At 54.1% G+C, this 25587-nt stretch overlaps 1 protein-coding gene across 8 annotated transcripts in view; it reads right to left on the bottom strand.

Moving 5' to 3' along the window:
- SAP130 (Sin3A associated protein 130) overlaps window positions 1-25587 on the bottom strand; it is a 39552-nt gene that overhangs the window by 10284 nt on the left and 3681 nt on the right. For 3 of the 8 annotated variants that reach the window (XM_075569639.1, XM_075569643.1, XM_075569640.1), the window contains exons 2-13: window positions 15293-15395; window positions 14082-14299; window positions 11874-12059; window positions 11341-11452; window positions 11095-11222; window positions 8441-8565; window positions 6586-6733; window positions 5704-5794; window positions 4628-4732; window positions 2262-2403; window positions 1374-1492; window positions 231-554 (exon numbers count right to left, since the gene is read on the bottom strand). In XM_075569639.1, the coding sequence (XP_075425754.1) occupies window positions 231-554; window positions 1374-1492; window positions 2262-2403; window positions 4628-4732; window positions 5704-5794; window positions 6586-6733; window positions 8441-8565; window positions 11095-11222; window positions 11341-11452; window positions 11874-12059; window positions 14082-14299; window positions 15293-15389 (1795 nt within the window). In that variant the 5' untranslated portion in view covers window positions 15390-15395. Of the gene's footprint in view, window positions 1-230; window positions 555-1373; window positions 1493-2261; window positions 2404-4627; window positions 4733-5703; window positions 5795-6585; window positions 6734-8440; window positions 8566-11094; window positions 11223-11340; window positions 11453-11873; window positions 12060-14081; window positions 14300-15292; window positions 15396-15686; window positions 15773-25587 lie in introns of all 8 variants that reach the window. The other 5 variants (XM_075569642.1, XM_075569641.1, XM_075569644.1 and 2 more) reach the window with 3 other exon arrangements.

Below are 25587 nucleotides of genomic sequence, written 5' to 3'. Positions count from 1 at the left end.
CTACTACTGTGCAGGTGACACAAACTCCTCCTCCAACCTGCGGCCTTCCTCTCACGTTCAGTGCTATTACACACGTCACAATCCCAGATATAGATCTCTTGCTGTTCTGCTATCCTCGCTATCAACACCAAGTTATCCTAGTGCTGAGCTCTGGTAAACACAGCTTCCGCAGCACCGGCTTACTCCTGCCCATTGTAATCTCCCTCCTGGATGTGGCACTGGCACATTACCAGAAGTCTTTCCTTCACTCTGAGCTTGCTGGGAGCCGACTGATGAGGTCTGAACAACCTGGGTGGCTATCGACGCAGAAGGGTGGATTCCCTGGGTACCGATTGGAGACGGCTGGATCCCCTGGGTGTTGATTGGTGTTCCTTGGATGCCCTGTGTGCTGTACGGAGAAGGCTGGATCCCCTGTGCGCTGACCGGAGTGGGCTGGATCCCTTGAATATGACGTGCGTGGGACGCGTCCACGTTTATCAGCTGCATTGGGTTCAGGTGGACAGCGGAAGCTACTGACTGGGCCGTGATGGCCGAGTTCGGAGCTTGAGCTGAAACTGAAAGTGACCGGGATCAGCCGACAAAGCCCAAAACCTCTCTACAGAACCCCCAGATCTGGGCTAGGAAACGGTGCTCCCTTCACACGCACATATTTCCCTTTTTATTTATATATTTTTTTAGCGGCATTTTGAACTTTCTAAATGTTTTCGCTGCATAGGGCAGAATTTAACATAAGTGGAAGCAGCCTTTCATTAGTTCAGTCTGAGATTTAAATAGGAGCTGGGGAAATAAAACCCAGACAACACTAGAGAGAGTCCAGGCCCTTCAGAACAGTAACGTGGGCCCATACTTAGGCTTGTGCCTGGATCATCATGTGGGTACCGCTGACCGAAAGCAGTCTGTTGATATAGTTTTTAATACATTGATCCCAACTCCTTAACGAAGTATATGAGGTTTTTTTTAATAATTATTATTATTAGTCTGTAGATCAGCGGTGGGCAACTCCAGTCCTCAAGTGCCACAAACACGCCAGGTATGGGGAACATCCTGGAAACGCGACGGGTTGGTGGCCCTTAGGACTGCAGTTGGCCACTCCTGCTGTAGATCGTAGTTATACTTGGATCGGATATAATTCAGGTCGGATATTGCGGCTTATGCTTTACGCTGATGGGAGTCATGGTGCCAGGAACGCATACAAATGTTTCCATATTGATTTATTACCCGTCCACAAACTGAATACAAAGCATGGTAAGTGTGTGAATTACCACACAGCTGTCTGAAGTGACGGACGGAACAAAATAGACTACAGATGACCTATGGAAAGTGATGAATCTGTTCCCAAAGAGGTTACGGGGTATCCCCTTGCAGAGACTGACCTGGGTATTGCCGTATGGTAGACACAGAGCTGGTTATAGGGGTGTAGCTGTGTGTCAGAGGATATGCAGATTGAGGATACGTGGGGAGGAAGTACTGCAGCTGCACTGGTACAGACTGCCTGTGTGAGAGAGAGAGAGAGAGAGACGGACTGAGACTGACTGCTTGGGGAAACCACACTGAAGAGCGAGACACGACAAGGTCAACAAGACGGAGGAGAACGACTCGACTTCTAACCTGTCAGACCTCAGCTCTTCGTGAAGCACGGACTATCACAACAATGACCCTGACTTTTGTATCAGGCGAGTCTTGTTCGTATCCTGGTGACAGCTCCTTGTGACCTTGGGCAAGTCACTACCTTATCACTGCCCAAGGCAGGGGTGCTCCACTCCAGTCCTCAAGACCCCCGAACTGGTCAGGTTTTAAGGAGATTCCTGCAACAGCACAGGTGGCTCCATCAGCCCCTGCTTCAGCACAGGTGGCTCAATCTCCACCTGTGCTAAAGCTTGGATATCCTGAAAACCAGACCTGTTGGGGGGTTCTTGAGGACTGGAGTTGACCCCCCTGGCTTAAGGCACCAAAAATGAAATAGTCTCTGGAATCTGAAACTCTACTGGGCAGGGACTCCTTGTGCCGGCAAAACCATGTACACCGCTGCATCCACTGGTCAGTGCCACATAGGAAAACAAATACTGAGACGCCCACAAGGTGCTTATACAGACGATACATGTGAAAGGCACAGGAATACAGCGCCTGTTATCTCTATTACAGACAGATCCAGAGGATCCCAGACGCCGTTATTGTAGCGTAGCCATAATGTCACTACAAATGTAAGTCTATATCCTGCACCATGGGTTAATAGGATCTATCCCCCCACACCTTCGCCTTACCTGTTGTCGCTCCTGGCCTCCATGGTCATGGGGTTGGGTGAAGCTCTGTGGCCCGGCATAGGGATCAGGTTACCCCTCTCTGCTCCGTACTCGGACTGCATCCGAGGGGAGGTGTGAGTGATCTGCTGCGGGACCACCTTAGCTGAGAAACCCACAAAGCACCGAGATGTTAGACCAGTGTTTCCCAACCTGGGGACCGCAGAACACTTACATAGGAGGCGCAGAGCGACCGAAGGGAGACACGCCGAGAAATGCAGAGCGGGGCAGAAAATAAAGCAGGGTGTAGAGCAGGGGAGGGCAACTCCAGTCCTCAAGGGCCAGCAGCAGGTCAGGTTTTAAGAATATCCCTGCTTCAGCACAGGTGACTCGATCAGTGGCTCAGTTTTTGTCTGATACATCTGTGCTGAAACAGGGATATCCTTAAAACCCGACCTGCTTGTGGCCCTTGAGGACTGGAGTTGCCCGCCCCTGGGTTACAGTGACAGAGAGGGGAGTTTGTGACATATGACAGTGTAGCAGATTTTCTGCATCAATAACTCAATTTTCATATTCCAATATATGAAACATGGGATTTTTTGGACACCCAAGCCCTGGTCATCTTTATTTGTGCACTAAATACACAATGGCAGAGGCAAAGGCAAAGCAAAATGCTTTGGGGGGGAGATGGGCAGTTTAATATATGAAGAATATCTGTGTTAGAGAATAAAATAGCCCTGCTGTCTGGTTACAACCGTTCATCTCATCTGTCAGGGCCAAGGTCAGAGCTCAGGCATCTAGTGTCCTGTCAGCCACTCTGGGCGGCACACGAGTGGAAATATTGCCCTTGTGGTACATAACCGCTTTGCATCGCACAAGGATGAGGTTTGCTTACGGTGATGTTGGATTCCAGCCTCCACCCTGTATGCTCACCCCCCCCCCCCCCCTTGCGACTCTAGAATATTACATTGTAGCTTTTTCAAGGCAAATATCTACTTGGCTCAATGTCTTGTATAGCTCATACGCAGAGCCAACCCTGTTCCTAGTCGCTTTTACAAAACTCAAAAAAAAAACGTGGAGCAAAGAATCAATCGGGGTTTGGCAAGGTGATTTTGAAGAGCAAATACCTATTGTTACTCTGCAGTACTGTTTAACCGCAGCAGGGTAGGTTTGGAAAGCTCTGGAGGTTTTCATAGATGAAATGCTAATATTCAATGTTAGTCCGCTAAAAAGGTATCAGAACCTAAAATAAATACTCATTTGAGAACAAAAACAAAATAATCCGATAGCCGTCAAAAAGGTTGTATTATAACACCGAGATTCCACTATGTTATAGGCAGCTTTTGAATTTATGGCCGCTCTTTATATACTGCCCGGTTTCCACTTCTGGAAGAATCATTAATATACAATGTCTGAACAGGCAAGCAAACGTCAGCCAAATGTGCTCTGTCCTCACGACCGTGCCGAGGCCTCGCTGCCACCAAGAAACTAAGGTTAAGTCCATAGTGGAATACGGTGGCTTCTGCGTAGCGCACGCTCACCTGCAGCAGGAGATATTTCCTGTCCTGCAGACAGAGGCGACAGGGAGGCGTGTCAGGGGTGAAATACAAACTGGTTTGTAGCACGAAGCGCCGGTCTCCCCGTAGCGCATGTGCACACGCTAGCACTATGCACTAATGCACTGGCGTCCTAGTATTTGTTTCGACGCGAGATACATAGCTCTCGCCGTATCCTGCACTATGGACGCAGCCTAAAATCAGCAATACAATATTGCTGCCTTGCAACTCAGAAGTTTAGGCTCGTTAATTTATTTATAAAAATGTTTTACCAGGAAGTAATAAAGTGAGAGTTACCTCTCGTTTTCAAGTATGTCCTGGGCATAGAGTTAAGATGACAAATACACGGTTACAAATACATATAGTTGCATTAAGTAAAGTGATTATATACAAGACATTGCATGCACAGTTAGAGATAGTATATATTATAGGCGTATGTAACAGTTACAGACCAGATTAAAATGTGAGACAGTTTTAGGTTTGAAAGAACTTAGACTGGCAGCGGCTGTGAGAGTCTCCGGTAGGTTGTTCCAGTTTTGGGGTGCACGGTAAGAGAAGGAGGAGCGGCCGGATACTTTGCTGAACCATGGAACCATGAACAGTGTTTTGGAGTCAGATATCAGGTGATAATTGCTGCATGTGGTAGGGGTGAGGAGCTATAATGGACTCTATGGCTTTTGAGTTATACAGTATGTAATCCAGTCTGTTGGGTGTCAGTGAAGTGAAAGCCATGTCTGCAAAATGATTACTCTTCTTCAAAGCGCCTGCCCCATTGCAGAATTTTTGCCCACTGGAAACCGATGCCTTCACACTACAGAGCAAGGCCACACTTACCCACGGGAATGCTGGAGGCCGTCACGGCTGTGGCATGCGATGAGTGAGTTGGCATCGTCATGGTAACAATGGTACTGGTGGGGACTTGCGTGTGGGGAGCAGAACCTGAATAACAAGGAGTTACTCCGTGAAAATCATTGCATTACTCTAGGAACAATTGTCACACGTTAAATGTTTACCCACGTTAACTAGCAACTGGAGGATTTTGGGTGCCTGAGGCATGGGATTAACCCCTTGAATGCCTGATGCGTTCCTGAAAGCTATTGTTTCAACCCAAGCCTCAGGAACCAAAAATGAGACTGTAAGCTCCTTAGCCCAGGATCTCATTCTCCCCGCAGAATTCTTCATACAACACTACATATACTGTCAGCTCTAGAACAGAAATAGTATATTGCGGTTATCAGAGATTCAGACGTGTGCTGGATTTAGGAAAAAATATAAACCTAAGACAGCGTCCACAGGTTTTGGACCGAAAACCAGCCACTGGAGATTATGAAAGATTGTCTGTTTATTTAAACATAGGGCTGCAGCCGATTCTCTGCACAAGGGGAGTAACCCAGCAAACCGCCACTTCTATGTGCGGCTATTATCGGTGATATTACCCCATGAAATCTGCCCCATCAACCTTCCCGTGCTGCAAAGTCAGAGAAATAAATCTTCCCACAACTTCAAAGTGGGGAAGAGAGATTAACCCAGTGCTTCCCAGTTTAACCCATTGTGTTAGAGGGGTGCAGGAGACCTACCGTGGCGGCAAGGACATAGGTACTTGGACATACAGAAAATGGGGAGAAAATGTAGAACCGAGTGACAAAGACAGATAAAAATGGCAGGTTTCCTGCAACAGCCCAATTAATATAGTCCACTGTACGTGGCACCATTATTCTTTTGGGGTCTTAACTCCCAAGTCCTTGATATCGAAACCCGAGTTGGGGCCCAGGAGCAAAAGATGCTATGTTTTGGGAGGTGTGGGGTGGGGCAGGTGGGGAGCTGCTTGTTTAACCCTTGTGTTGCTGCTGCCTGTCAGTTACACTCAGTTTGAGTAAAGGAGCACTCTGGGACTCCACAGCCTTTCTGACCTGATGTAGTCACTGAAGGCAGAGCGTTGGATGCTAGAATCGGAGCCACGGTCGCTGCCGCTACTGGGTTACCGGTGCCGAAGAGCGTTTTCTACAACAGGAAAGAAAATGGATAAACGGCAAGATAACACACACACACACACACACACACACACTACCGAGTTCGGACTGAAATATACAGAGCTCATCACTAGGACTTTCTATGCATTTCTTGAACCTTTGGCGTTAGGTGTTGTGACAATCCCCAGCAAAGGCGATAGAGAAAAATACAGCAAACGTACTGCTTCAGGTGAGCACAGGTGGGTTACAAATGCAGACTACAAAAGCATTGCATCCAATTTGGTTTATAGATCCAGATTAAGTAGGGTGAAAAGACCCAGGGGCTTAATCTGCTCTCTGGACTGGACAGCTCCAGAGAAATTATCAGCAATAAAGAACGACATCTCTAGAGCTGGATGGTCCATAAGAAAAGTATGTCACTTCTGGAGCCGTAGCGATAAAGAACCCATGAGTATCTGGATTGTTTTCCCACAGGTCCCCAAACCTGGTTCATTCATCCTGCTGGTTACATCATACAATTGCTAAACTGCAGACATGGATTCGGGATAATAACATGCAAATGTGCCCCCTGGTTGTGTCACTTCACTTCCTATGCATTCCTACAGCATTACACAGGCGGTACAGTTGAGCCACGGCTGAGGAAGTACAGATTTAGTAGACCCACTAGAACATTGGCACATAATACACATCTTATCTTTTAGGGTACTGGTAAGCTTCAGCATGAACACCTCTAGGGCAGACAGCACTCACTGTATTGGCCACCAAAACTTTTATGAGGGAAATGGAGCATGTGTTTATGGTGTAATGGCGTCCCCGCCTTACCTGTGCCATTGCATGCAGCTGCTGCTTCTGAGCTCCCAGGGCGGGATGTGAAGGAAGGGTGATCCGTGTGGCTGTATCTCGATGCTGCCCCGGTCTCTGGATGCTGATTGTTGCAGGAGGCGGATGCTGCTGGATGGACAGAGTCGATCTAGTAAGGAAAGACAAAAAGGAGTTAAGCATGCACAGTGCACAAGGTCTGAAGTCACCTTTGTCTTTAACGCACATTCTATAAAGTGCGGCCGTGCTGGGTCTGCACTCTGACACCTTAAGGAATAAGCGTTGTGTTTCTTGGTGAAGAGGTTTCCGAAACCTGGAGCGTTATTTATAGACATCTACATCAAGAAACACACGTCTCTCACCCTATAAAGTGTGAGAGCTGATCCAGCACGTTCGCACTTTATAGAATGAGGGCCAATGACAACGATGGAGGAGAGATATGGTTCATCACGTCTCTCCATACCCATCCCCGGGGACAAAGTGTCAGACAAGGTGTATGGCCCCTCAAGTCTAGACCTTCCTGCTATTTATTTCGAACGCGCAGCTCGCCAAGAAGCTCGGTATTAGAGCGTGTGTAGGAGCCTATGGAGGACACCCATCGCAAACCTAGAACCGAAACCTATTGGAAACATATGGGAAAGACGAGGACCACACACAGGCAGGAACACAAGCTAGGGCAAACAAGCCGGCTACCAGGGTATTGTGATCCGTTTGTCAGGCTTTGTTTAATAAAAAAATAAGTAGAAAGGTTTTTAATTCCTTATTGAACGAAAGCAACGGTTCTTCGAGCTGGTCCATGGAAGACAGGAGGAACCTACGAACCCTCGATCCTCTCACTCAGAAAAATATTACAAACTGACAAAGACTCGGGAAGTTAAACCTTCCAAAAACACTTAGCAGGAGCGGGGGCACTACAAACATTTAAACCTTCTAGGAACTGTGTAACCCTCCAAACACAACGGAATCCATTTATTACAACTGACTATCCCAAGGCCACTTGTCCAATTGGGAATATACCACTGCAGGCGTTTGGCTTCTACTCTTACATAAGCTAACATCTTTCTAGATCGCGTATCAGTTCTAAAATAAATGGAAGGAAAAGGTCATTATTGTATTAAAACATTTACCGTATTTAGGTCTGGACAGTCAAATGTTCCTCAGGGAACCGCTGTTTGTTTCTTGCAGAACCCCAGGGTTCCACAGAACACAAGAAACCACGTCTCTGCAGTACCACAAATATACTCCAAGGACATCATCTGTCTCCCTCTTACAAAGCGGGGTAAACGCCAAGGTCCCACTGCATGCGCCGGCGCACCCGCCTTGTGTCCTGGCGGCGCGTGCACGGCACTTCACCGCGATCTGTAGGGAGCTTTTTTTAGGCGCGAGGGGGTGTGGCCAAAACAGGTCGGGTGGGCGCAGCCATGATGGGAGGGAGGGGGGCTTTGCTACAACAAAAAAACCCCGATGTTTCTCCTGAAAGCAGGCACAGTGCAGCTGCTTTATCATTAGCACGGGGACTGGGGGGGGGAAAAACCCTTCCGTCATAGCCCAGTCAGATGCAATTCTCTGCATCGACATGACAGCCTGCAGCATTCCCCCACCCCCATCAATGTGTAACAGCTACCAGCAGCCATAATAGTTATCAAATAAACATGTTCCTGCTTGGCTCCCTGGCGCACCACGTGACGCGTCGCCGCACGGGATCACAATCCTGTTGTAGCCCCTGCTGGCTGACGCGTCACAGTGTGCAGCGAGCCTGGCAGCGAGGAGTCACCCGGGACAGCTAGGGAGGAGGCAAAGGGGCTGGCGAGGGGCGCACACGCGGGGACCTAGCCTCACAGACCACAAAGTCGCTCACCTGAGTCCTGGCTCGCCGGCGTGGCCTGCAGTGGTAGTGATGACTGGGGACTGCGCTCTGGTAGCCGACACTGTGGCTACCACAGCAGGAGACCCCGACGCAGCTGTTGTCACTGGCGGACGAGACTGCAAAAAAAAATATTTTTTTAAATAAACTTGCCAGCAGCGGGGGAGAGAAAGCCGGAGGGAAAGGGTGGTTTCTGCCCAAGGGAGGTTGGGTGGGTTATCAATGCGGCGGCTGGGCGGGGCGTGTCTCCTGAGCAGAGGACTAAAGCAGGGGCGGCCAACTCCAGTCCTCAAGGAACCACCAACAGGTCAAGTTTTCAGGATATTCCTGCTTCAGCACAGGTGGCTCAATCAGTGGCTCAAAGACTGAGCTACCTGTGCTGAAGCAGGCATATCCTGGAGTTGACAAAACACAGAGCCCCAGTAAGCTCTTTTTGGGAACCCCTGAGCTCCCACAAAATATATATGTATATGTGTCAAAAATGAGAGCTATTGAGCGTGGCATATGTATACAACAGCGAAGCCCAATGCTACATCCAACATGACAGAAATACACAGTAAAATACTTATATATTCTCTTGAAATAGGGTCATTTAGTTTAACCCTTTGGCCAAAGCGTTGTAAGCTAATCCTAATAGAGGTATATTATTATTTTATCTGGTAGTATTAGGCCTTGTGAGCAGGGTCTGCCTTGTCGCGGCTCGCAAGCTTACAACGCTTTGGCCAAAGGGTTAAACTAAATGACCCTACTTCAAGAGAATATATAAGTGTTTTACTGTGTATTTCTGTCATGTTGGATGTAGCATTGGGCTTCGCTGTCGTATATCCTGGAGTTGGCTCAAAGAGTGAGCTACCTGTGCTGAAGCAGGAATATCCTGGAGTTGGCTCAAAGACTGAGCTACCTGTGCTGAAGCAGGAAAATCCTGGAGTTGGCCCCACCTGCTCTCATGCTTTTCAAGAGTACGATGTTCTATGAGACGTTCACTTCCCTGGGCGAGGAGGGCATGGAAGGGGCCATGTGGGCGTGTCAGGCGAGCGCGTCACGTTATGTGCGCTTCCATCGACTTGGAGCCGTCACTTGTCTGGACGGGGGTGGGGGAGGGGAAATTATACACACACGTCGCTGGAAGCGGCAGAAGTTACATTGTTAGATATAATGAAGCAGACAAGTGTAAATCTACCAGGTGGAAGAATGACAGTTACAAAGTGAGAGCACGGCTATTTATTTTGGAAACACGGACAGCTTCACGTCTCATTATTTTGAAGAGGTTATTAAGCAGTAACAAGAATAACTGGATACTATATTCTCCTTATTAGGGAACCTCCACCGGTTATTTTTTTGTTACATACTTCACTGGTTAAGAAAATCTTTTTAAAGCAGCATTTGCTTGTTGTGTGTTTGGTTGGAATAAACGCAGCAGTTCCTCTGGCGCGGTGCGTGTTTGGTTGGAATAAACGCAGCAGTTCCTCTGGCGCGGTGCGTGTTTGGTTGGAATAAACGCAGCAGTTCCTCTGGCGCGGTGCGTGTTTGGTTGGAATAAACGCAGCAGTTCCTCTGGCGCGGTGTGTGTTTGGTTGGAATAAACGCAGCAGTTCCTCTGGCGCGGTGCGTGTTTGGTTGGAATAAACGCAGCAGTTCCTCTGGCGCGGTGTGTGTTTGGTTGGAATAAACGCAGCAGTTCCTCTGGCGCGGTGCGTGTTTGGTTGGAATAAACGCAGCAGTTCCTCTGGCGCGGTGCGTGTTTGGTTGGAATAAACGCAGCAGTTCCTCTGGCGCGGTGTGTGTTTGGTTGGAATAAACGCAGCAGTTCCTCTGGCGCGGTGTGTGTTTGGTTGGAATAAACGCAGCAGTTCCTCTGGCGCGGTGTGTGTTTGGTTGGAATAAACGCAGCAGTTCCTCTGGCGCGGTGTGTGTTTGGAATAAACGCAGCAGTTCCTCTGGCGCGGTGCGTGTTTGGTTGGAATAAACGCAGCAGTTCCTCTGGCGCGGTGCGTGTTTGGTTGGAATAAACGCAGCAGTTCCTCTGGCGAGGTGCGTGTTTGGTTGGAATAAACGCAGCAGTTCCCCTGGCGCGGTGCGTGTTTGGTTGGAATAAACGCAGCAGTTTCCCTGGCGCGGTGCGTGTTTGGTTGGAATAAACGCAGCAGTTCCTCTGGCGCGGTGTGTTTGGTTGGAATAAACGCAGCAGTTCCTTGCCTTTACGGCAATGCAACGATCCAAGCTGCCGTTCGTTAAGTGATCCAGTGATCGATCAGCGAAGATCCTGCTTCCCAGGAAGCTCAATATGGCCGTCCATTTAAAAAAAGTGGGTTCACTTGTTAAATAGTTGCTATAGCAACCCAAGAAAGCTTAATACATTAAAAAGAGCATAATGGTTGGTAGAAAATGCATCAAGTATTATCTAATACTGCACAACTGAGATATATCTAGAGATCTAGAAAACATACGGGATTTTGAATGAAATGCTGCTTTAACAGGGTATAAAAGAAACAGGAAGAATGCAGAGACTCGGCAATAAGAAAGAATAGGAATAAGAATAGTCTCTGTTTAATATATCAATTGATTTTTTTTTTTTTAAATCGGATACTTTTCCCCCCAAAACCACTTTGACCTGTGTGGGCACGTGTAGGTGTGGGGAAGTGACTTGCCTGGATAGGAGGGTGGATGATATGCTGAGCAGCTGACTGGGCAGCGGCTGCACTGGTCAGCTGTGCCGAGGCCGGTCTTAGGACAGTAGTCACTTTGGAGCTGGACATGACTGCCGCTGCAGCAGCTCCTGAGCAGAGAACGTGCCAGAGAGAGGGGACGAGAGGGAGAGAGGGGGAGAGAGAGGTGAGATAGATATCAACAAAAGGCACATGTGTCAGTGGGCTCCCTGGTTTAGTAGAGGTTACCTCTGGGGAGGTGAGAAGCTCCGATGTGCATGGGAGGTCGCGGGGCGCTGCTGCGGATGATGGACATCTGGACATTGGTGGCCATGATATGATGGAGACTGCTAGGGTGACCCTGAGGGGCAAAGAACCAAACCCATTACTGACACGCTGGGGATGGCACCAGAAGAAACCTGTGCGGCCAGCCTCACTTTATAACGTTACCACGTTCATGGAACCGGAAATCCGGTCTTCGATGGCAAATTAACCCTTACACTGCCAGGTGCATCTGGAACACACTGCTAAGTAACACGTTGTAGGCCACCTAGACCATAGCAAAGAGGCAGCGTATGTCTCTTTATAACCAAGTATGTGATGCAGGTTAAGGTGCAAGAAGAACCCCCCTGTGAATTGCGGAGGTATGGAAAATTCTATATGCTGTTTCTCCAGTGCATCCAAGAAACTGGCCCAGCCAATATGTGTGCTGCGTCCGAAACCCAGGTGAGCAAGCCTATACAAGCAGCAAGAGAGTACGGTGTATAGTACTAGGCACTGACCTGCTGCCCACTGATGGTGGCCACAGGGATAGCAGAGGCCTGGGGGAGGCCGCTCTCCATGGTTACTGTAACAGGCCCGGAGACCTTTGGTACAGCAGACAGGGCAGAGGGAGGTGCTGGGGCAATAGGGCGGCTGGGAATGCTGGGCTTCAGAGACGGCTGTGGGAAGACATCAATATTGAACTTCTGTCAAAACAAAAAAGGATTAATCTGACTCCATTTAAAGGCACTTGAAGAAGAGACCTGTGAGATTAACTCTACTCTCTGTCCTCTAAAAAGATACCACAACATGTAATAAAATCTAAATTTCCCCAAATCCAGCGACTGGAACTTTGAGACCATAAACTCATCTTTCCCAGAACTAAATGCACCCAGGACATCCCACGGGCTATTCTGCTTCTTACATCTAACACACATCAGTGGCGCCATTCAACATATGGACTCCCTTCCAAAAGGGTGATCTGTACCATATTATATATCATTAAAGTTCTATACTTTTCCAGGCATCAAATAACTCCCAGACGCTGCCAAAGCACCCACAATAGCAAGGGGGTCTTCCCAACAGTGTCAATAGATGTCTCCACAGTAACCAAACACGAGAGTTAATTTTTTTTTATCTAAGCTCTCTTGTATATACAGGTACATTGTTAACCCATTGTGATTGTGCCCCTTTGATGCTTTGTTAGCTCAATCGTGCTGCCCTCGTTAAGCAAAAAGGTAAAAGGGCAAGAAAAGTAAGCAGCAGATATTAGAATTATATATACCCAGAAAAAAAACAAAATAGAAATATTCTTTTTTTGCAGCTGACATATAGCCAAGTTAATTAATCACGGTAATAGAGCAGTCTTACCAAGGGGTACCGTGCAATTAAAGGAAGAGTCCAACAGTTCAGTTCATTACATATAGACCAGGGGGTAGCCAACTCCGGTCCTCAAAGGCCACCAACATACCAAGTTTAAGGATATCAATGCTTCAGCACAGGTGGTTAAGTCAAAGACTGAGCCACCTGTGCCGAAACATGGATATCCCCAAAACCTGGCCTGTTGGTGACCCTTGAGGACTGGACTTGGCCACCCCCGATATAGGCCATTCATTGGCAACCCCCGATATAGGCCATTCATTGGCTACCCCCGATATAGGCCATTCATTGGCAACCCCCGATATAGGCCATTCATTGGCAACCCCCGATATAGGCCATTCATTGGCTACCCCCGATATAGGCCATTCATTGGCTACCCCCGATATAGGCCATTCATTGGCAACCCCCGATATAGGCCATTCATTGGCTACCCCCGATACAGGCCATTCATTGGCTACCCCCGATACAGGCCATTCATTGGCTACCCCCGATACAGGCCATTCATTGGCTACCCCCGATATAGGCCATTCATTGGCTACCCCCGATATAGGCCATTCATTGGCTACCCCCGATATAGGCCATTCATTGGCAACCCCCGATATAGGCCATTCATTGGCAACCCCCGATATAGGCCATTCATTGGCAACCCCCGATATAGGCCATTCATTGGCAACCCCCGATATAGGCCATTCATTGGCAACCCCCGATATAGGCCATTCATTGGCAACCCCCGATATAGGCCATTCATTGGCTACCCCCGATATAGGCCATTCATTGGCTACCCCCGATATAGGCCATTCATTGGCTACCCCCGATATAGGCCATTCATTGGCTACCCCCGATATAGGCCATTCATTGGCTACCCCTGATATAGGCCATTCATTGGCTTCCCCCGATATAGGCCATTCATTGGCTTCCCCCGATATAGGCCATTCATTGGCTTCCCCCGATATAGGCCATTCATTGGCTACCCCCGATATAGGCCATTCATTGGCTACCCCCGATATAGGCCATTCATTGGCTACCCCCGATATAGGCCATTCATTGGCAACCCCCGATATAGGCCATTCATTGGCAACCCCCGATAAAGGCCATTCATTGGCAACCCCTGATATAGGCCATTCATTGGCTACCCCCGATAAAGGCCATTCATTGGCTACCCCCGATATAGGCCATTCATTGGCAACCCCCGATATAGGCCATTCATTGGCTACCCCCGATATAGGCCATTCATTGTTTGTCTGCAAAAGCAGTTAGCAAAATTCTGCCCTTCCCCTTGGGAGCCTATTTCCTCACAGTATGATTGATCACAATGACAGGCAAGATTCCCCTTATTCCTCTCCACTTACCTTTAGGATGCCCTCTGGGAAGGACAAGGGAAGGGCGGAGGCGAGATGAGCAGACATGGTGAGGGGGGTGGCTGGCTGCACTGTGTGGTGTGGGGTCAACATCTGGACCTGAGGGTACGGTCTGACCACCACTGGTTCCTGCTTCTCGTCACGGGTGGGGAGGACACCAAGTGGGTCTCGGGGAAGCATCTCTATTTCCCGGGCTGACTCATCACCTCCTGCATGACAAAGACAATGGAGGATATAGATGATACACCATCTCAAGGAGATACAAAAATGCTCCTGTGACAAAAGTCACCAAAATAAAGTATACAGTGAAACACAGTGATTTGTTTTAGAAGAACCCTGTAGCATTTTTTTGTTGTTGGATTGTTCAGTTAAGTTCAGCCACCCTGCTCCTGGGGTCTGACATTCCAGGGGTCCCATGACCTAGCTACATCAAGAAAACCCCATTCTTTCTGCTTGAAGAGATTGTGCAATAATGAACAGAAGGGAGATAACTCCTCCCATTCCGAGCATATGATCGCGAGTAACTGAGGGGCCGAGGTGTTGTGATAACCTTTTGAGTGCTGTAGGGGTCAGGACAAGAGGTCATTTCAACATAGCAGGGGACTGACTGTTTAATCAACAAAAGACATTAGGTAAAAAAATTTAAAAAAACAACTTCAAAGTATTTGTTTACATAATTTTGAAATAATGCGTTTTCCAAAAAAAAAAAAAAAAAAAAAAAAGTGTCAATCAGCTTCACTTAAGTTTAACATGCCACGTGTCCCTGAGGAGGTATTTCCACTAAAGTAAGGACAACAGTGAGATTACAATGATAATGCTCCTATGTGATATCTCGCACAGCATGTACATCAGACAGTATTAGGTATTAAAGGTTTATTGTAGTTCCAGCTTTTATCGGTTTTAACCTGAAATCAAGCAGCCTTTCCTATCCAGTTTCACGTTTTGTAGCAGCCACAGCTAGGAGGCAAAGCCAGCACAAGCGGAGTATGGTAACAAAAATAAAAAGTGCCCCGATAAACACATTTAAAAAAAACACAACAATGTGTCTCCATTTCTTTCACCCCCATTGTCAACGCTGATGAAGACAGTTTAACAAAATGAAAACATTGGAAAAACAAAAAAAATAAATGCCAATTTTACAAAGAAAAAAAAAAGAAAAAAAACACTACAAATGCTCAATCCCCAAGTGCTTGGATTATTACCTAATCCTTGGGTATTCTGCCCCAAAACTGCTCCACTGCTCGAAATTTGTTGATGGGAAATGGGGGCCCCTTGGCGGGAAAACTGCTGAGAGCTCATGTCCGCCTGACAGAGAGAGAGTGATCAAAATGTAATGGTGGGAGAGAGTACAGCGGGACGGCACTATAGGGTTTAGCCAATAACAAGAAGCTCCCATCATAATGATTTCAAGACAACTTATGAGAATAATGATAGCGATAAACAACTGTTCCACTGGGAGACGACATCAACTGGTAATTCATTTGAAAAAAAACTTTTTCCATAACAGAATGTTAAAATTAATCTTCCACATTTGTTTAAACGTTTATTACTAATTAAATGTGTTTTAAAATTACATTTGAAAGTAAATAAACCCACCCCTTATTTCTGCGTATCCATGAACATTACTGATGGAAGCAGGAGGCACACAGGAAGCGAGATCTGCCAGGGAAGGAGGGGCACATCTATACACAAGGGGGGTTGGGTGAAAGAGCTTACAGTCTAATGCACAATGAGAGTGACTAGCCCAAGGTCACCAGAAGTGTGGACACTGGGGTCCTAACAGAGATTACCCAGTGACATTACTACTTAGCTTTTCCTTCAGTTTTAATTCTATTTCTCATTTAAAATGCAGATCTCAATAAATCTTTATGACTGAAGTAGAGAACACAAAAACAGAACTCTTAGCGCAGGCAGTGTGTGTGTGTGGGGGGGGGAGGGGGGGTTATGCAGGCAGTGTGTGTGTGGGGGGGGAGGGGGGGGTTATGCAGGCAGTGTGTGTGTGGGGGGGGGAGGGGGGGTTATGCAGGCAGTGTGTGTGTGTGGGGGGGAGGGGGGGGTTATGCAGGCAGTGTGTGTGGGGGGGGGAGGGGGGGTTATGCAGGCAGTGTGTGTGTGTGGGGGGGAGGGGGGTTATGCAGGCAGTGTGTGTGTGTGTGTGTGGGGGGGGGAGGGGGGGTTATGCAGGCAGTGTGTGTGTGTGTGGGGGGGGGGGGAGGGGGGTTATGCAGGCAGTGTGTGTGTGTGGGGGGGGGGGGAAGGGGGGTTATGCAGGCAGTGTGTGTGTGTGGGGGGGAGGGGGGGTTATGCAGGCAGTGTGTGTGTGTGGGGGGGAGGGGGGGGTTATGCAGGCAGTGTGTGTGTGGGGGGGGGAGGGGGGGTTATGCAGGCAGTGTGTGTGTGTGGGGGGGAGGGGGGGGTTATGCAGGCAGTGTGTGTGGGGGGGGGAGGGGGGGTTATGCAGGCAGTGTGTGTGTGTGGGGGGGAGGGGGGGTTATGCAGGCAGTGTGTGTGTGTGTGTGGGGGGGGAGGGGGGGTTATGCAGGCAGTGTGTGTGTGTGTGTGGGGGGGGGGGAGGGGGGGTTATGCAGGCAGTGTGTGTGTGTGGGGGGGGGGGGAAGGGGGGTTATGCAGGCAGTGTGTGTGTGTGGGGGGGAGGGGGGGTTATGCAGGCAGTGTGTGTGTGTGTGGGGGGACGGGGGGTTATGCAGGCAGTGTGTGTGTGTGTGTGTGTGGGGGGGAGGGGGGGTTATGCAGGCAGTGTGTGTGTGTGGGGGGGGGGGAGGGGGGGTTATGCAGGCAGTGTGTGTGTGTGTGGGGGGGGGAGGGGGGGTTATGCAGGCAGTGTGTGTGTGTGTGGGGGGTGGGGAGGGGGGGGGGTTATGCAGGCAGTGTATGTGTGTTATATGCAGGCAGTGTATGTGTGTGGGGGGGAGGGGGGGGGTTATGCAGGCAGTGTATGTGTGTTATATGCAGGCAGTGTATGTGTGTGGGGGGGGAGGGGGGGGTTATGCAGGCAGTGTGTGTGTGGGGGGGGGGAGGGGGGGGGTTATGCAGGCAGTGTATGTGTGTTATATGCAGGCAGTATGTGTGTGGGGGGGGGAGGGGGGGTTATGCAGGCAGTGTGTGTGTGTGGGGGGAGGGGGGGTTATGCAGGCAGTGTGTGTGTGTGTGGGGGGGGAGGGGGGGTTATGCAGGCAGTGTGTGTGTGGGGGGGGGGGGGAGGGGGGGTTATGCAGGCAGTGTGTGTGTGGGGGGGGGAGGGGGGGTTATGCAGGCAGTGTGTGTGTGTGTGTGGGGGGGGGGAGGGGGGGTTATGCAGGCAGTGTGTGTGTGTGGGGGGGGGGAGGGGGGGTTATGCAGGCAGTGTGTGTGTGTGTGGGGGGGGGGAGGGGGGGTTATGCAGGCAGTGTGTGTGTGTGTGGGGGGGGAGGGGGGTTATGCAGGCAGTGTGTGTGTGTGTGGGGGGGGGGAGGGGGGGTTATGCAGGCAGTGTGTGTGTGTGTGGGGGGGGAGGGGCAGGCAGTGTGTGTGTGTGGGGGGGGGGGAGGGGGGGTTATGCAGGCAGTGTGTGTGTGTGTGTGGGGGGGGGGGGGGGGTTATGCAGGCAGTGTGTGTGTGTGTGGGGGGGGGGAGGGGGGGTTATGCAGGCAGTGTGTGTGTGTGGGGGGGGAGGGGGGGTTATGCAGGCAGTGTGTGTGTGGGGGGGGAGGGGGGGGGTTATGCAGGCAGTGTATGTGTGTTATATGCAGGCAGTGTATGTGTGTGGGGGGGAGGGGGGGGGTTATGCAGGCAGTGTATGTGTGTTATATGCAGGCAGTGTATGTGTGTGGGGGGGGAGGGGGGGTTATGCAGGCAGTGTGTGTGGGGGAGGGGGGGAGGGGGGGTTATGCAGCAGTGTATGTGTGTTATATGCAGGCAGTGTATGTGTGTGGGGGGGAGGGGGGGGGTTATGCAGGCAGTGTATGTGTGTGGGGGGGAGGGGGGGGTTATGCAGGCAGTGTATGTGTGTGGGGGGAGGGGGGGGTTATGCAGGCAGTGTATGTGTGTGGGGGGGAGGGGGGGGGTTATGCAGGCAGTGTATGTGTGTGGGGGGGAGGGGGGGGGTTATGCAGGCAGTGTATGTGTGTGGGGGGGAGGGGGGGTTATGCAGGCAGTGTATGTGTGTGGGGGGGAGGGGGGGTTATGCAGGCAGTGTATGTGTGTGGGGGGGAGGGGGGGGTTATGCAGGCAGTGTATGTGTGTGGGGGGGAGGGGGGGTTATGCAGGCAGTGTATGTGTGTGGGGGGGAGGGGGGGGGTTATGCAGGCAGTGTATGTGTGTGGGGGGGAGGGGGGGTTATGCAGGCAGTGTGTGTGTGTGGGGGGGAGGGGGGGTTATGCAGGCAGTGTGTGTGTGGGGGGGGGAGGGGGGGTTATGCAGGCAGTGTGTGTGGGGGGGGGGGGAGGGGGGGTTATGCAGGCAGTGTGTGTGTGTGGGGGGGAGGGGGGGTTATGCAGGCAGTGTGTGTGTGGGGGGGGGAGGGGGGGTTATGCAGGCAGTGTGTGTGGGGGGGGGGGAGGGGGGGTTATGCAGGCAGTGTGTGTGTGGGGGGGGGAGGGGGGGGTTATGCAGGCAGTGTGTGTGTGTGGGGGGGGAGGGGGGGTTATGCAGGCAGTGTATGTGTGTGGGGGGGAGGGGGGGGTTATGCAGGCAGTGTATGTGTGTGGGGGGAGGGGGGGGTTATGCAGGCAGTGTATGTGTGTGGGGGGGAGGGGGGGGTTATGCAGGCAGTGTATGTGTGTGGGGGGGAGGGGGGGGGTTATGCAGGCAGTGTATGTGTGTGGGGGGGAGGGGGGGTTATGCAGGCAGTGTATGTGTGTGGGGGGAGGGGGGGTTATGCAGGCAGTGTATGTGTGTGGGGGGGAGGGGGGGGTTATGCAGGCAGTGTATGTGTGTGGGGGGGAGGGGGGTTATGCAGGCAGTGTATGTGTGTGGGGGGGAGGGGGGGTTATGCAGGCAGTGTGTGTGTGTGGGGGGGAGGGGGGGTTATGCAGGCAGTGTGTGTGGGGGGGGGGGAGGGGGGGTTATGCAGGCAGTGTGTGTGGGGGGGGGGAGGGGGGGTTATGCAGGCAGTGTGTGTGTGTGGGGGGGAGGGGGGGTTATGCAGGCAGTGTGTGTGTGGGGGGGGAGGGGGGGTTATGCAGGCAGTGTGTGTGGGGGGGGGGGAGGGGGGGTTATGCAGGCAGTGTGTGTGGGGGGGGGGGAGGGGGGGTTATGCAGGCAGTGTGTGTGTGTGGGGGGGAGGGGGGGTTATGCAGGCAGTGTGTGTGGGGGGGGGAGGGGGGGTTATGCAGGCAGTGTGTGTGGGGGGGGGAGGGGGGGTTATGCAGGCAGTGTGTGTGTGTGGGGGGGGAGGGGGGGTTATGCAGGCAGTGTGTGTGTGTGGGGGGGGAGGGGGGGTTATGCAGGCAGTGTGTGTGTGTGTGGGGGGGGAGGGGGGGTTATGCAGGCAGTGTGTGTGTGTGTGGGGGGGGGAGGGGGGGTTATGCAGGCAGTGTGTGTGTGTGGGGGGGAGGGGGGGTTATGCAGGCAGTGTGTGTGTGTGTGGGGGGGACGGGGGGTTATGCAGGCAGTGTGTGTGTGTGTGTGTGGGGGGGAGGGGGGGTTATGCAGGCAGTGTGTGTGTGTGGGGGGGAGGGGGGGTTATGCAGGCAGTGTGTGTGTGTGGGGGGGGGGAGGGGGGGTTATGCAGGCAGTGTGTGTGTGTGGGGGGGGGGGAGGGGGGGTTATGCAGGCAGTGTGTGTGTGTGTGTGTGGGGGGGGAGGGGGGTTATGCAGGCAGTGTGTGTGTGTGTGTGTGGGGGGGAGGGGGGGTTATGCAGGCAGTGTGTGTGTGTGTGTGTGTGGGGGGGAGGGGGGGTTATGCAGGCAGTGTGTGTGTGTGTGGGGGGGGGGGGAGGGGGGTTATGCAGGCAGTGTGTGTGTGGGGGGTGGGGAGGGGGGGGGTTATGCAGGCAGTGTATGTGTGTTATATGCAGGCAGTGTATGTGTGTGGGGGGGAGGGGGGGGGTTATGCAGGCAGTGTATGTGTGTTATATGCAGGCAGTGTATGTGTGTGGGGGGGGGAGGGGGGGTTATGCAGGCAGTGTGTGTGTGTGGGGGGGGGGGGAGGGGGGGGGTTATGCAGGCAGTGTATGTGTGTTATATGCAGGCAGTGTATGTGTGTGGGGGGGGGAGGGGGGTTATGCAGGCAGTGTGTGTGTGTGGGGGGGAGGGGGGTTATGCAGGCAGTGTGTGTGTGTGGGGGGGGAGGGGGGGTTATGCAGGCAGTGTGTGTGTGGGGGGGGGGAGGGGGGGTTATGCAGGCAGTGTGTGTGTGTGTGGGGGGGGGGGGAGGGGGGGTTATGCAGGCAGTGTGTGTGTGTGGGGGGAGGGGGGGTTATGCAGGCAGTGTGTGTGTGTGGGGGGGGAGGGGGGGTTATGCAGGCAGTGTGTGTGTGTGGTGGGGGGGGAGGGGGGGTTATGCAGGCAGTGTGTGTGTGTGGGGGGGGAGGGGGGGTTATGCAGGCAGTGTGTGTGTGTGTGTGGGGGGGAGGGGGGGTTATGCAGGCAGTGTGTGTGTGTGTGTGGGGGGGGGAGGGGGGGTTATGCAGGCAGTGTGTGTGTGTGGGGGGGGGGAGGGGGGGGTTATGCAGGCAGTGTGTGTGTGTGTGTGGGGGGGGAGGGGGGGTTATGCAGGCAGTGTGTGTGTGGGGGGGGGGGAGGGGGGGGGGGTTATGCAGGCAGTGTATGTGTGTTATATGCAGGCAGTGTATGTGTGTGGGGGGAGGGGGGGGGTTATGCAGGCAGTGTATGTGTGTTATATGCAGGCAGTGTATGTGTGTGGGGGGGGGAGGGGGGGTTATGCAGGCAGTGTGTGTGTGTGTGTGGGGGGGAGGGGGGGTTATGCAGGGTGTGTGTGTGTGTGTGGGGGGGGGAGGGGGGGTTATGCAGGCAGTGTGTGTGTGTGGGGGGGGGGAGGGGGGTTATGCAGGCAGTGTGTGTGTGTGTGTGGGGGGGAGGGGGGGTTATGCAGGCAGTGTGTGTGTGTGTGGGGGGGGGGGAGGGGGGGTTATGCAGGCAGTGTGTGTGTGTGGGGGGGGGGAGGGGGGGTTATGCAGGCAGTGTGTGTGTGTGTGTGGGGGGGGAGGGGGGGTTATGCAGGCAGTGTGTGTGTGGGGGGGGGGGAGGGGGGGGGTTATGCAGGCAGTGTATGTGTGTTATATGCAGGCAGTGTATGTGTGTGGGGGGGAGGGGGGGGTTATGCAGGCAGTGTATGTGTGTTATATGCAGGCAGTGTATGTGTGTGGGGGGGGGAGGGGGGGGTTATGCAGGCAGTGTGTGTGTGGGGGAGGGGGGGAGGGGGGGTTATGCAGGCAGTGTATGTGTGTGATATGCAGGCAGTGTATGTGTGTGGGGGGAGGGGGGGGGTTATGCAGGCAGTGTATGTGTGTTATATGCAGGCAGTGTATGTGTGTGGGGGGGGAGGGGGGGTTATGCAGGCAGTGTGTGTGTGGGGAGGGGGGAGGGGGGGGTTATGCAGGCAGTGTATGTGTGTTATATGCAGGCAGTGTATGTGTGTGGGGGGGAGGGGGGGGGTTATGCAGGCAGTGTATGTGTGTGGGGGGGGAGGGGGGGGGTTATGCAGGCAGTGTATGTGTGTGGGGGGAGGGGGGGGTTATGCAGGCAGTGTATGTGTGTGGGGGGAGGGGGGGGGTTATGCAGGCAGTGTATGTGTGTGGGGGGGAGGGGGGGGTTATGCAGGCAGTGTATGTGTGTGGGGGGGAGGGGGGGTTATGCAGGCAGTGTATGTGTGTGGGGGGAGGGGGGGTTATGCAGGCAGTGTATGTGTGTGGGGGGGAGGGGGGGGGTTATGCAGGCAGTGTATGTGTGTGGGGGGGAGGGGGGGTTATGCAGGCAGTGTATGTGTGTGGGGGGGAGGGGGGGTTATGCAGGCAGTGTATGTGTGTGGGGGGGAGGGGGGGTTATGCAGGCAGTGTATGTGTGTGGGGGGGAGGGGGGGTTATGCAGGCAGTGTGTGTGGGGGGGGGGGAGGGGGGGTTATGCAGGCAGTGTGTGTGGGGGGGGGGGAGGGGGGGTTATGCAGGCAGTGTGTGTGTGGGGGGAGGGGGGTTATGCAGCAGTGTGTGTGTGGGGGGGGGGGGGGGTTATGCAGGCAGTGTGTGTGTGGGGGGGGAGGGGGGGTTATGCAGGCAGTGTGTGTGGGGGGGAGGGGGGTTATGCAGGCAGTGTGTGTGGGGGGGGAGGGGGGTTATGCAGGCAGTGTGTGTGTGTGGGGGGGAGGGGGGGTTATGCAGGCAGTGTGTGTGTGTGGGGGGGGAGGGGGGGTTATGCAGGCAGTGTGTGTGTGTGTGTGGGGGGGGGGAGGGGGGGTTATGCAGGCAGTGTGTGTGTGTGTGGGGGGGGGAGGGGGGGTTATGCAGGCAGTGTGTGTGTGTGGGGGGGAGGGGGGGTTATGCAGGCAGTGTGTGTGTGTGTGGGGGGGACGGGGGGTTATGCAGGCAGTGTGTGTGTGTGTGTGTGTGTGTGTGGGGGGAGGGGGGGTTATGCAGGCAGTGTGTGTGTGTGGGGGGAGGGGGGGTTATGCAGGCAGTGTGTGTGTGTGGGGGGGGGGGGGAGGGGGGGTTATGCAGGCAGTGTGTGTGTGTGGGGGGGGGGGAGGGGGTGGGTTATGCAGGCAGTGTGTGTGTGTGTGTGGGGGGGGAGGGGGGTTATGCAGGCAGTGTGTGTGTGTGTGTGGGGGGAGGGGGGTTATGCAGGCAGTGTGTGTGTGTGTGTGGGGGGGAGGGGGGGTTATGCAGGCAGTGTGTGTGTGTTTGTGGGGGGGGGGAGGGGGGTTATGCAGGCAGTGTGTGTGTGGGGGTGGGAGGGGGGGGGGTTATGCAGGCAGTGTATGTGTGTTATATGCAGGCAGTGTATGTGTGTGGGGGGGAGGGGGGGGGGTTATGCAGGCAGTGTATGTGTGTTGATATGCAGGCAGTGTATGTGTGTGGGGGGGGGAGGGGGGGTTATGCAGGCAGTGTGTGTGTGGGGGGGGGGGGGGGGAGGGGGGGGTTATGCAGGCAGTGTATGTGTGTGATATGCAGGCAGTGTATGTGTGTGGGGGTGGGGGGGGAGGGGGGGTTATGCAGGCAGTGTGTGTGTGTGGGGGGGAGGGGGGTTATGCAGGCAGTGTGTGTGTGTGGGGGGGGGGAGGGGGGGTTATGCAGGCAGTGTGTGTGTGTGGGGGGGGGGGAGGGGGGGTTATGCAGGCAGTGTGTGTGTGTGTGGGGGGGGGGGGAGGGGGGTTATGCAGGCAGTGTGTGTGTGTGGGGGGGAGGGGGGGTTATGCAGGCAGTGTGTGTGTGTGGGGGGGAGGGGGGTTATGCAGGCAGTGTGTGTGTGTGGTGGGGGGGGGAGGGGGGGGTTATGCAGGCAGTGTGTGTGTGTGTGGGGGGGGAGGGGGGGTTATGCAGGCAGTGTGTGTGTGTGTGGGGGGGGAGGGGGGGTTATGCAGGCAGTGTGTGTGTGTGTGGGGGGGGGGGAGGGGGGGTTATGCAGGCAGTGTGTGTGTGTGGGGGGGGGGAGGGGGGGTTATGCAGGCAGTGTGTGTGTGTGTGGGGGGGGGAGGGGGGGTTATGCAGGCAGTGTGTGTGTGGGGGGGGGAGGGGGGGGGTTATGCAGGCAGTGTATGTGTGTTATATGCAGGCAGTGTATGTGTGTGGGGGGGAGGGGGGGGGTTATGCAGGCAGTGTATGTGTGTTATATGCAGGCAGTGTATGTGTGTGGGGGGGGGAGGGGGGGTTATGCAGGCAGTGTGTGTGTGGGGGAGGGGGGAGGGGGGGGTTATGCAGGCAGTGTATGTGTGTTATATGCAGGCAGTGTAGTGTGGGGGGGAGGGGGGGGGGTTATGCAGGCAGTGTATGTGTGTGGGGGGGAGGGGGGGTTATGCAGGCAGTGTATGTGTGTGGGGGGGAGGGGGGGGTTATGCAGGCAGTGTATGTGTGTGGGGGGGAGGGGGGGTTATGCAGGCAGTGTATGTGTGTGGGGGGGAGGGGGGGGTTATGCAGGCAGTGTATGTGTGTGGGGGGGAGGGGGGGTTATGCAGGCAGTGTGTGGGGGGGAGGGGGGGTTATGCAGGCAGTGTGTGGGGGGGAGGGGGGTTATGCAGGCAGTGTGTGGGGGGGGAGGGGGGTTATGCAGGCAGTGTGTGTGTGTGGGGGGAGGGGGGGTTATGCAGGCAGTGTGTGTGTGGGGGGGGAGGGGGGGTTATGCAGGCAGTGTGTGTGTGGGGGGGGGAGGGGGGGTTATGCAGGCAGTGTGTGTGTGGGGGGGGAGGGGGGGTTATGCAGGCAGTGTGTGTGTGGGGGGGGGAGGGGGGGTTATGCAGGCAGTGTGTGTGGGGGGGGGAGGGGGGGTTATGCAGGCAGTGTGTGTGTGGGGGGGGAGGGGGGTTATGCAGGCAGTGTGTGTGTGGGGGGGGAGGGGGGGTTATGCAGGCAGTGTGTGTGTGGGGGGGGGAGGGGGGGTTATGCAGGCAGTGTGTGTGTGGGGGGGGGAGGGGGGGTTATGCAGGCAGTGTGTGTGTGGGGGGGGGAGGGGGGGTTATGCAGGCAGTGTGTGTGTGTGGGGGGGAGGGGGGTTATGCAGGCAGTGTGTGTGTGGGGGGGGGAGGGGGGGTTATGCAGGCAGTGTGTGTGTGGGGGGGGAGGGGGGGTTATGCAGGCAGTGTGTGTGTGGGGGGGGGGGGGGGTTATGCAGGCAGTGTGTGTGTGGGGGGGGGAGGGGGGGTTATGCAGGCAGTGTGTGTGTGGGGGGGGAGGGGGGGTTATGCAGGCAGTGTGTGTGTGTGGGGGGGAGGGGGGGTTATGCAGGCAGTGTGTGTGTGTGGGGGGGAGGGGGGGTTATGCAGGCAGTGTGTGTGTGTGGGGGGAGGGGGGGTTATGCAGGCAGTGTGTGTGTGTGGGGGGGAGGGGGGTTATGCAGGCAGTGTGTGTGTGTGGGGGGGAGGGGGGGTTATGCAGGCAGTGTGTGTGTGTGGGGGGGAGGGGGGTTATGCAGGCAGTGTGTGTGTGTGGGGGGGAGGGGGGTTATGCAGGCAGTGTGTGTGTGTGGGGGGGAGGGGGGGTTATGCAGGCAGTGTGTGTGTGGGGGGGAGGGGGGTTATGCAGGCAGTGTGTGTGTGTGGGGGGGAGGGGGGGTTATGCAGGCAGTGTGTGTGTGTGGGGGGAGGGGGGGTTATGCAGGCAGTGTGTGTGTGTGGGGGGAGGGGGGTTATGCAGGCAGTGTGTGTGTGTGGGGGGAGGGGGTTATGCAGGCAGTGTGTGTGTGTGGGGGGGGGGGTTATGCAGGCAGTGTTGTGTGTGGGGGGGAGGGGGGTTATGCAGGCAGTGTGTGTGTGTGGGGGGGGAGGGGGGGAGGCAGTGTCTGTGTGTGGGGTGAGGGGGTGCAGGCAGTGTATGTGTGTGGGGGGGAGGGG

This window comes from Ascaphus truei, chromosome 14 (genome assembly GCF_040206685.1).
Source record: "Ascaphus truei isolate aAscTru1 chromosome 14, aAscTru1.hap1, whole genome shotgun sequence".
NCBI classification, from domain to species: Eukaryota; Metazoa; Chordata; class Amphibia; order Anura; family Ascaphidae; genus Ascaphus; species Ascaphus truei.
Note: the sequence above shows the minus strand (reverse complement) of the source record. Positions and strands in the feature narration are given on the sequence as shown.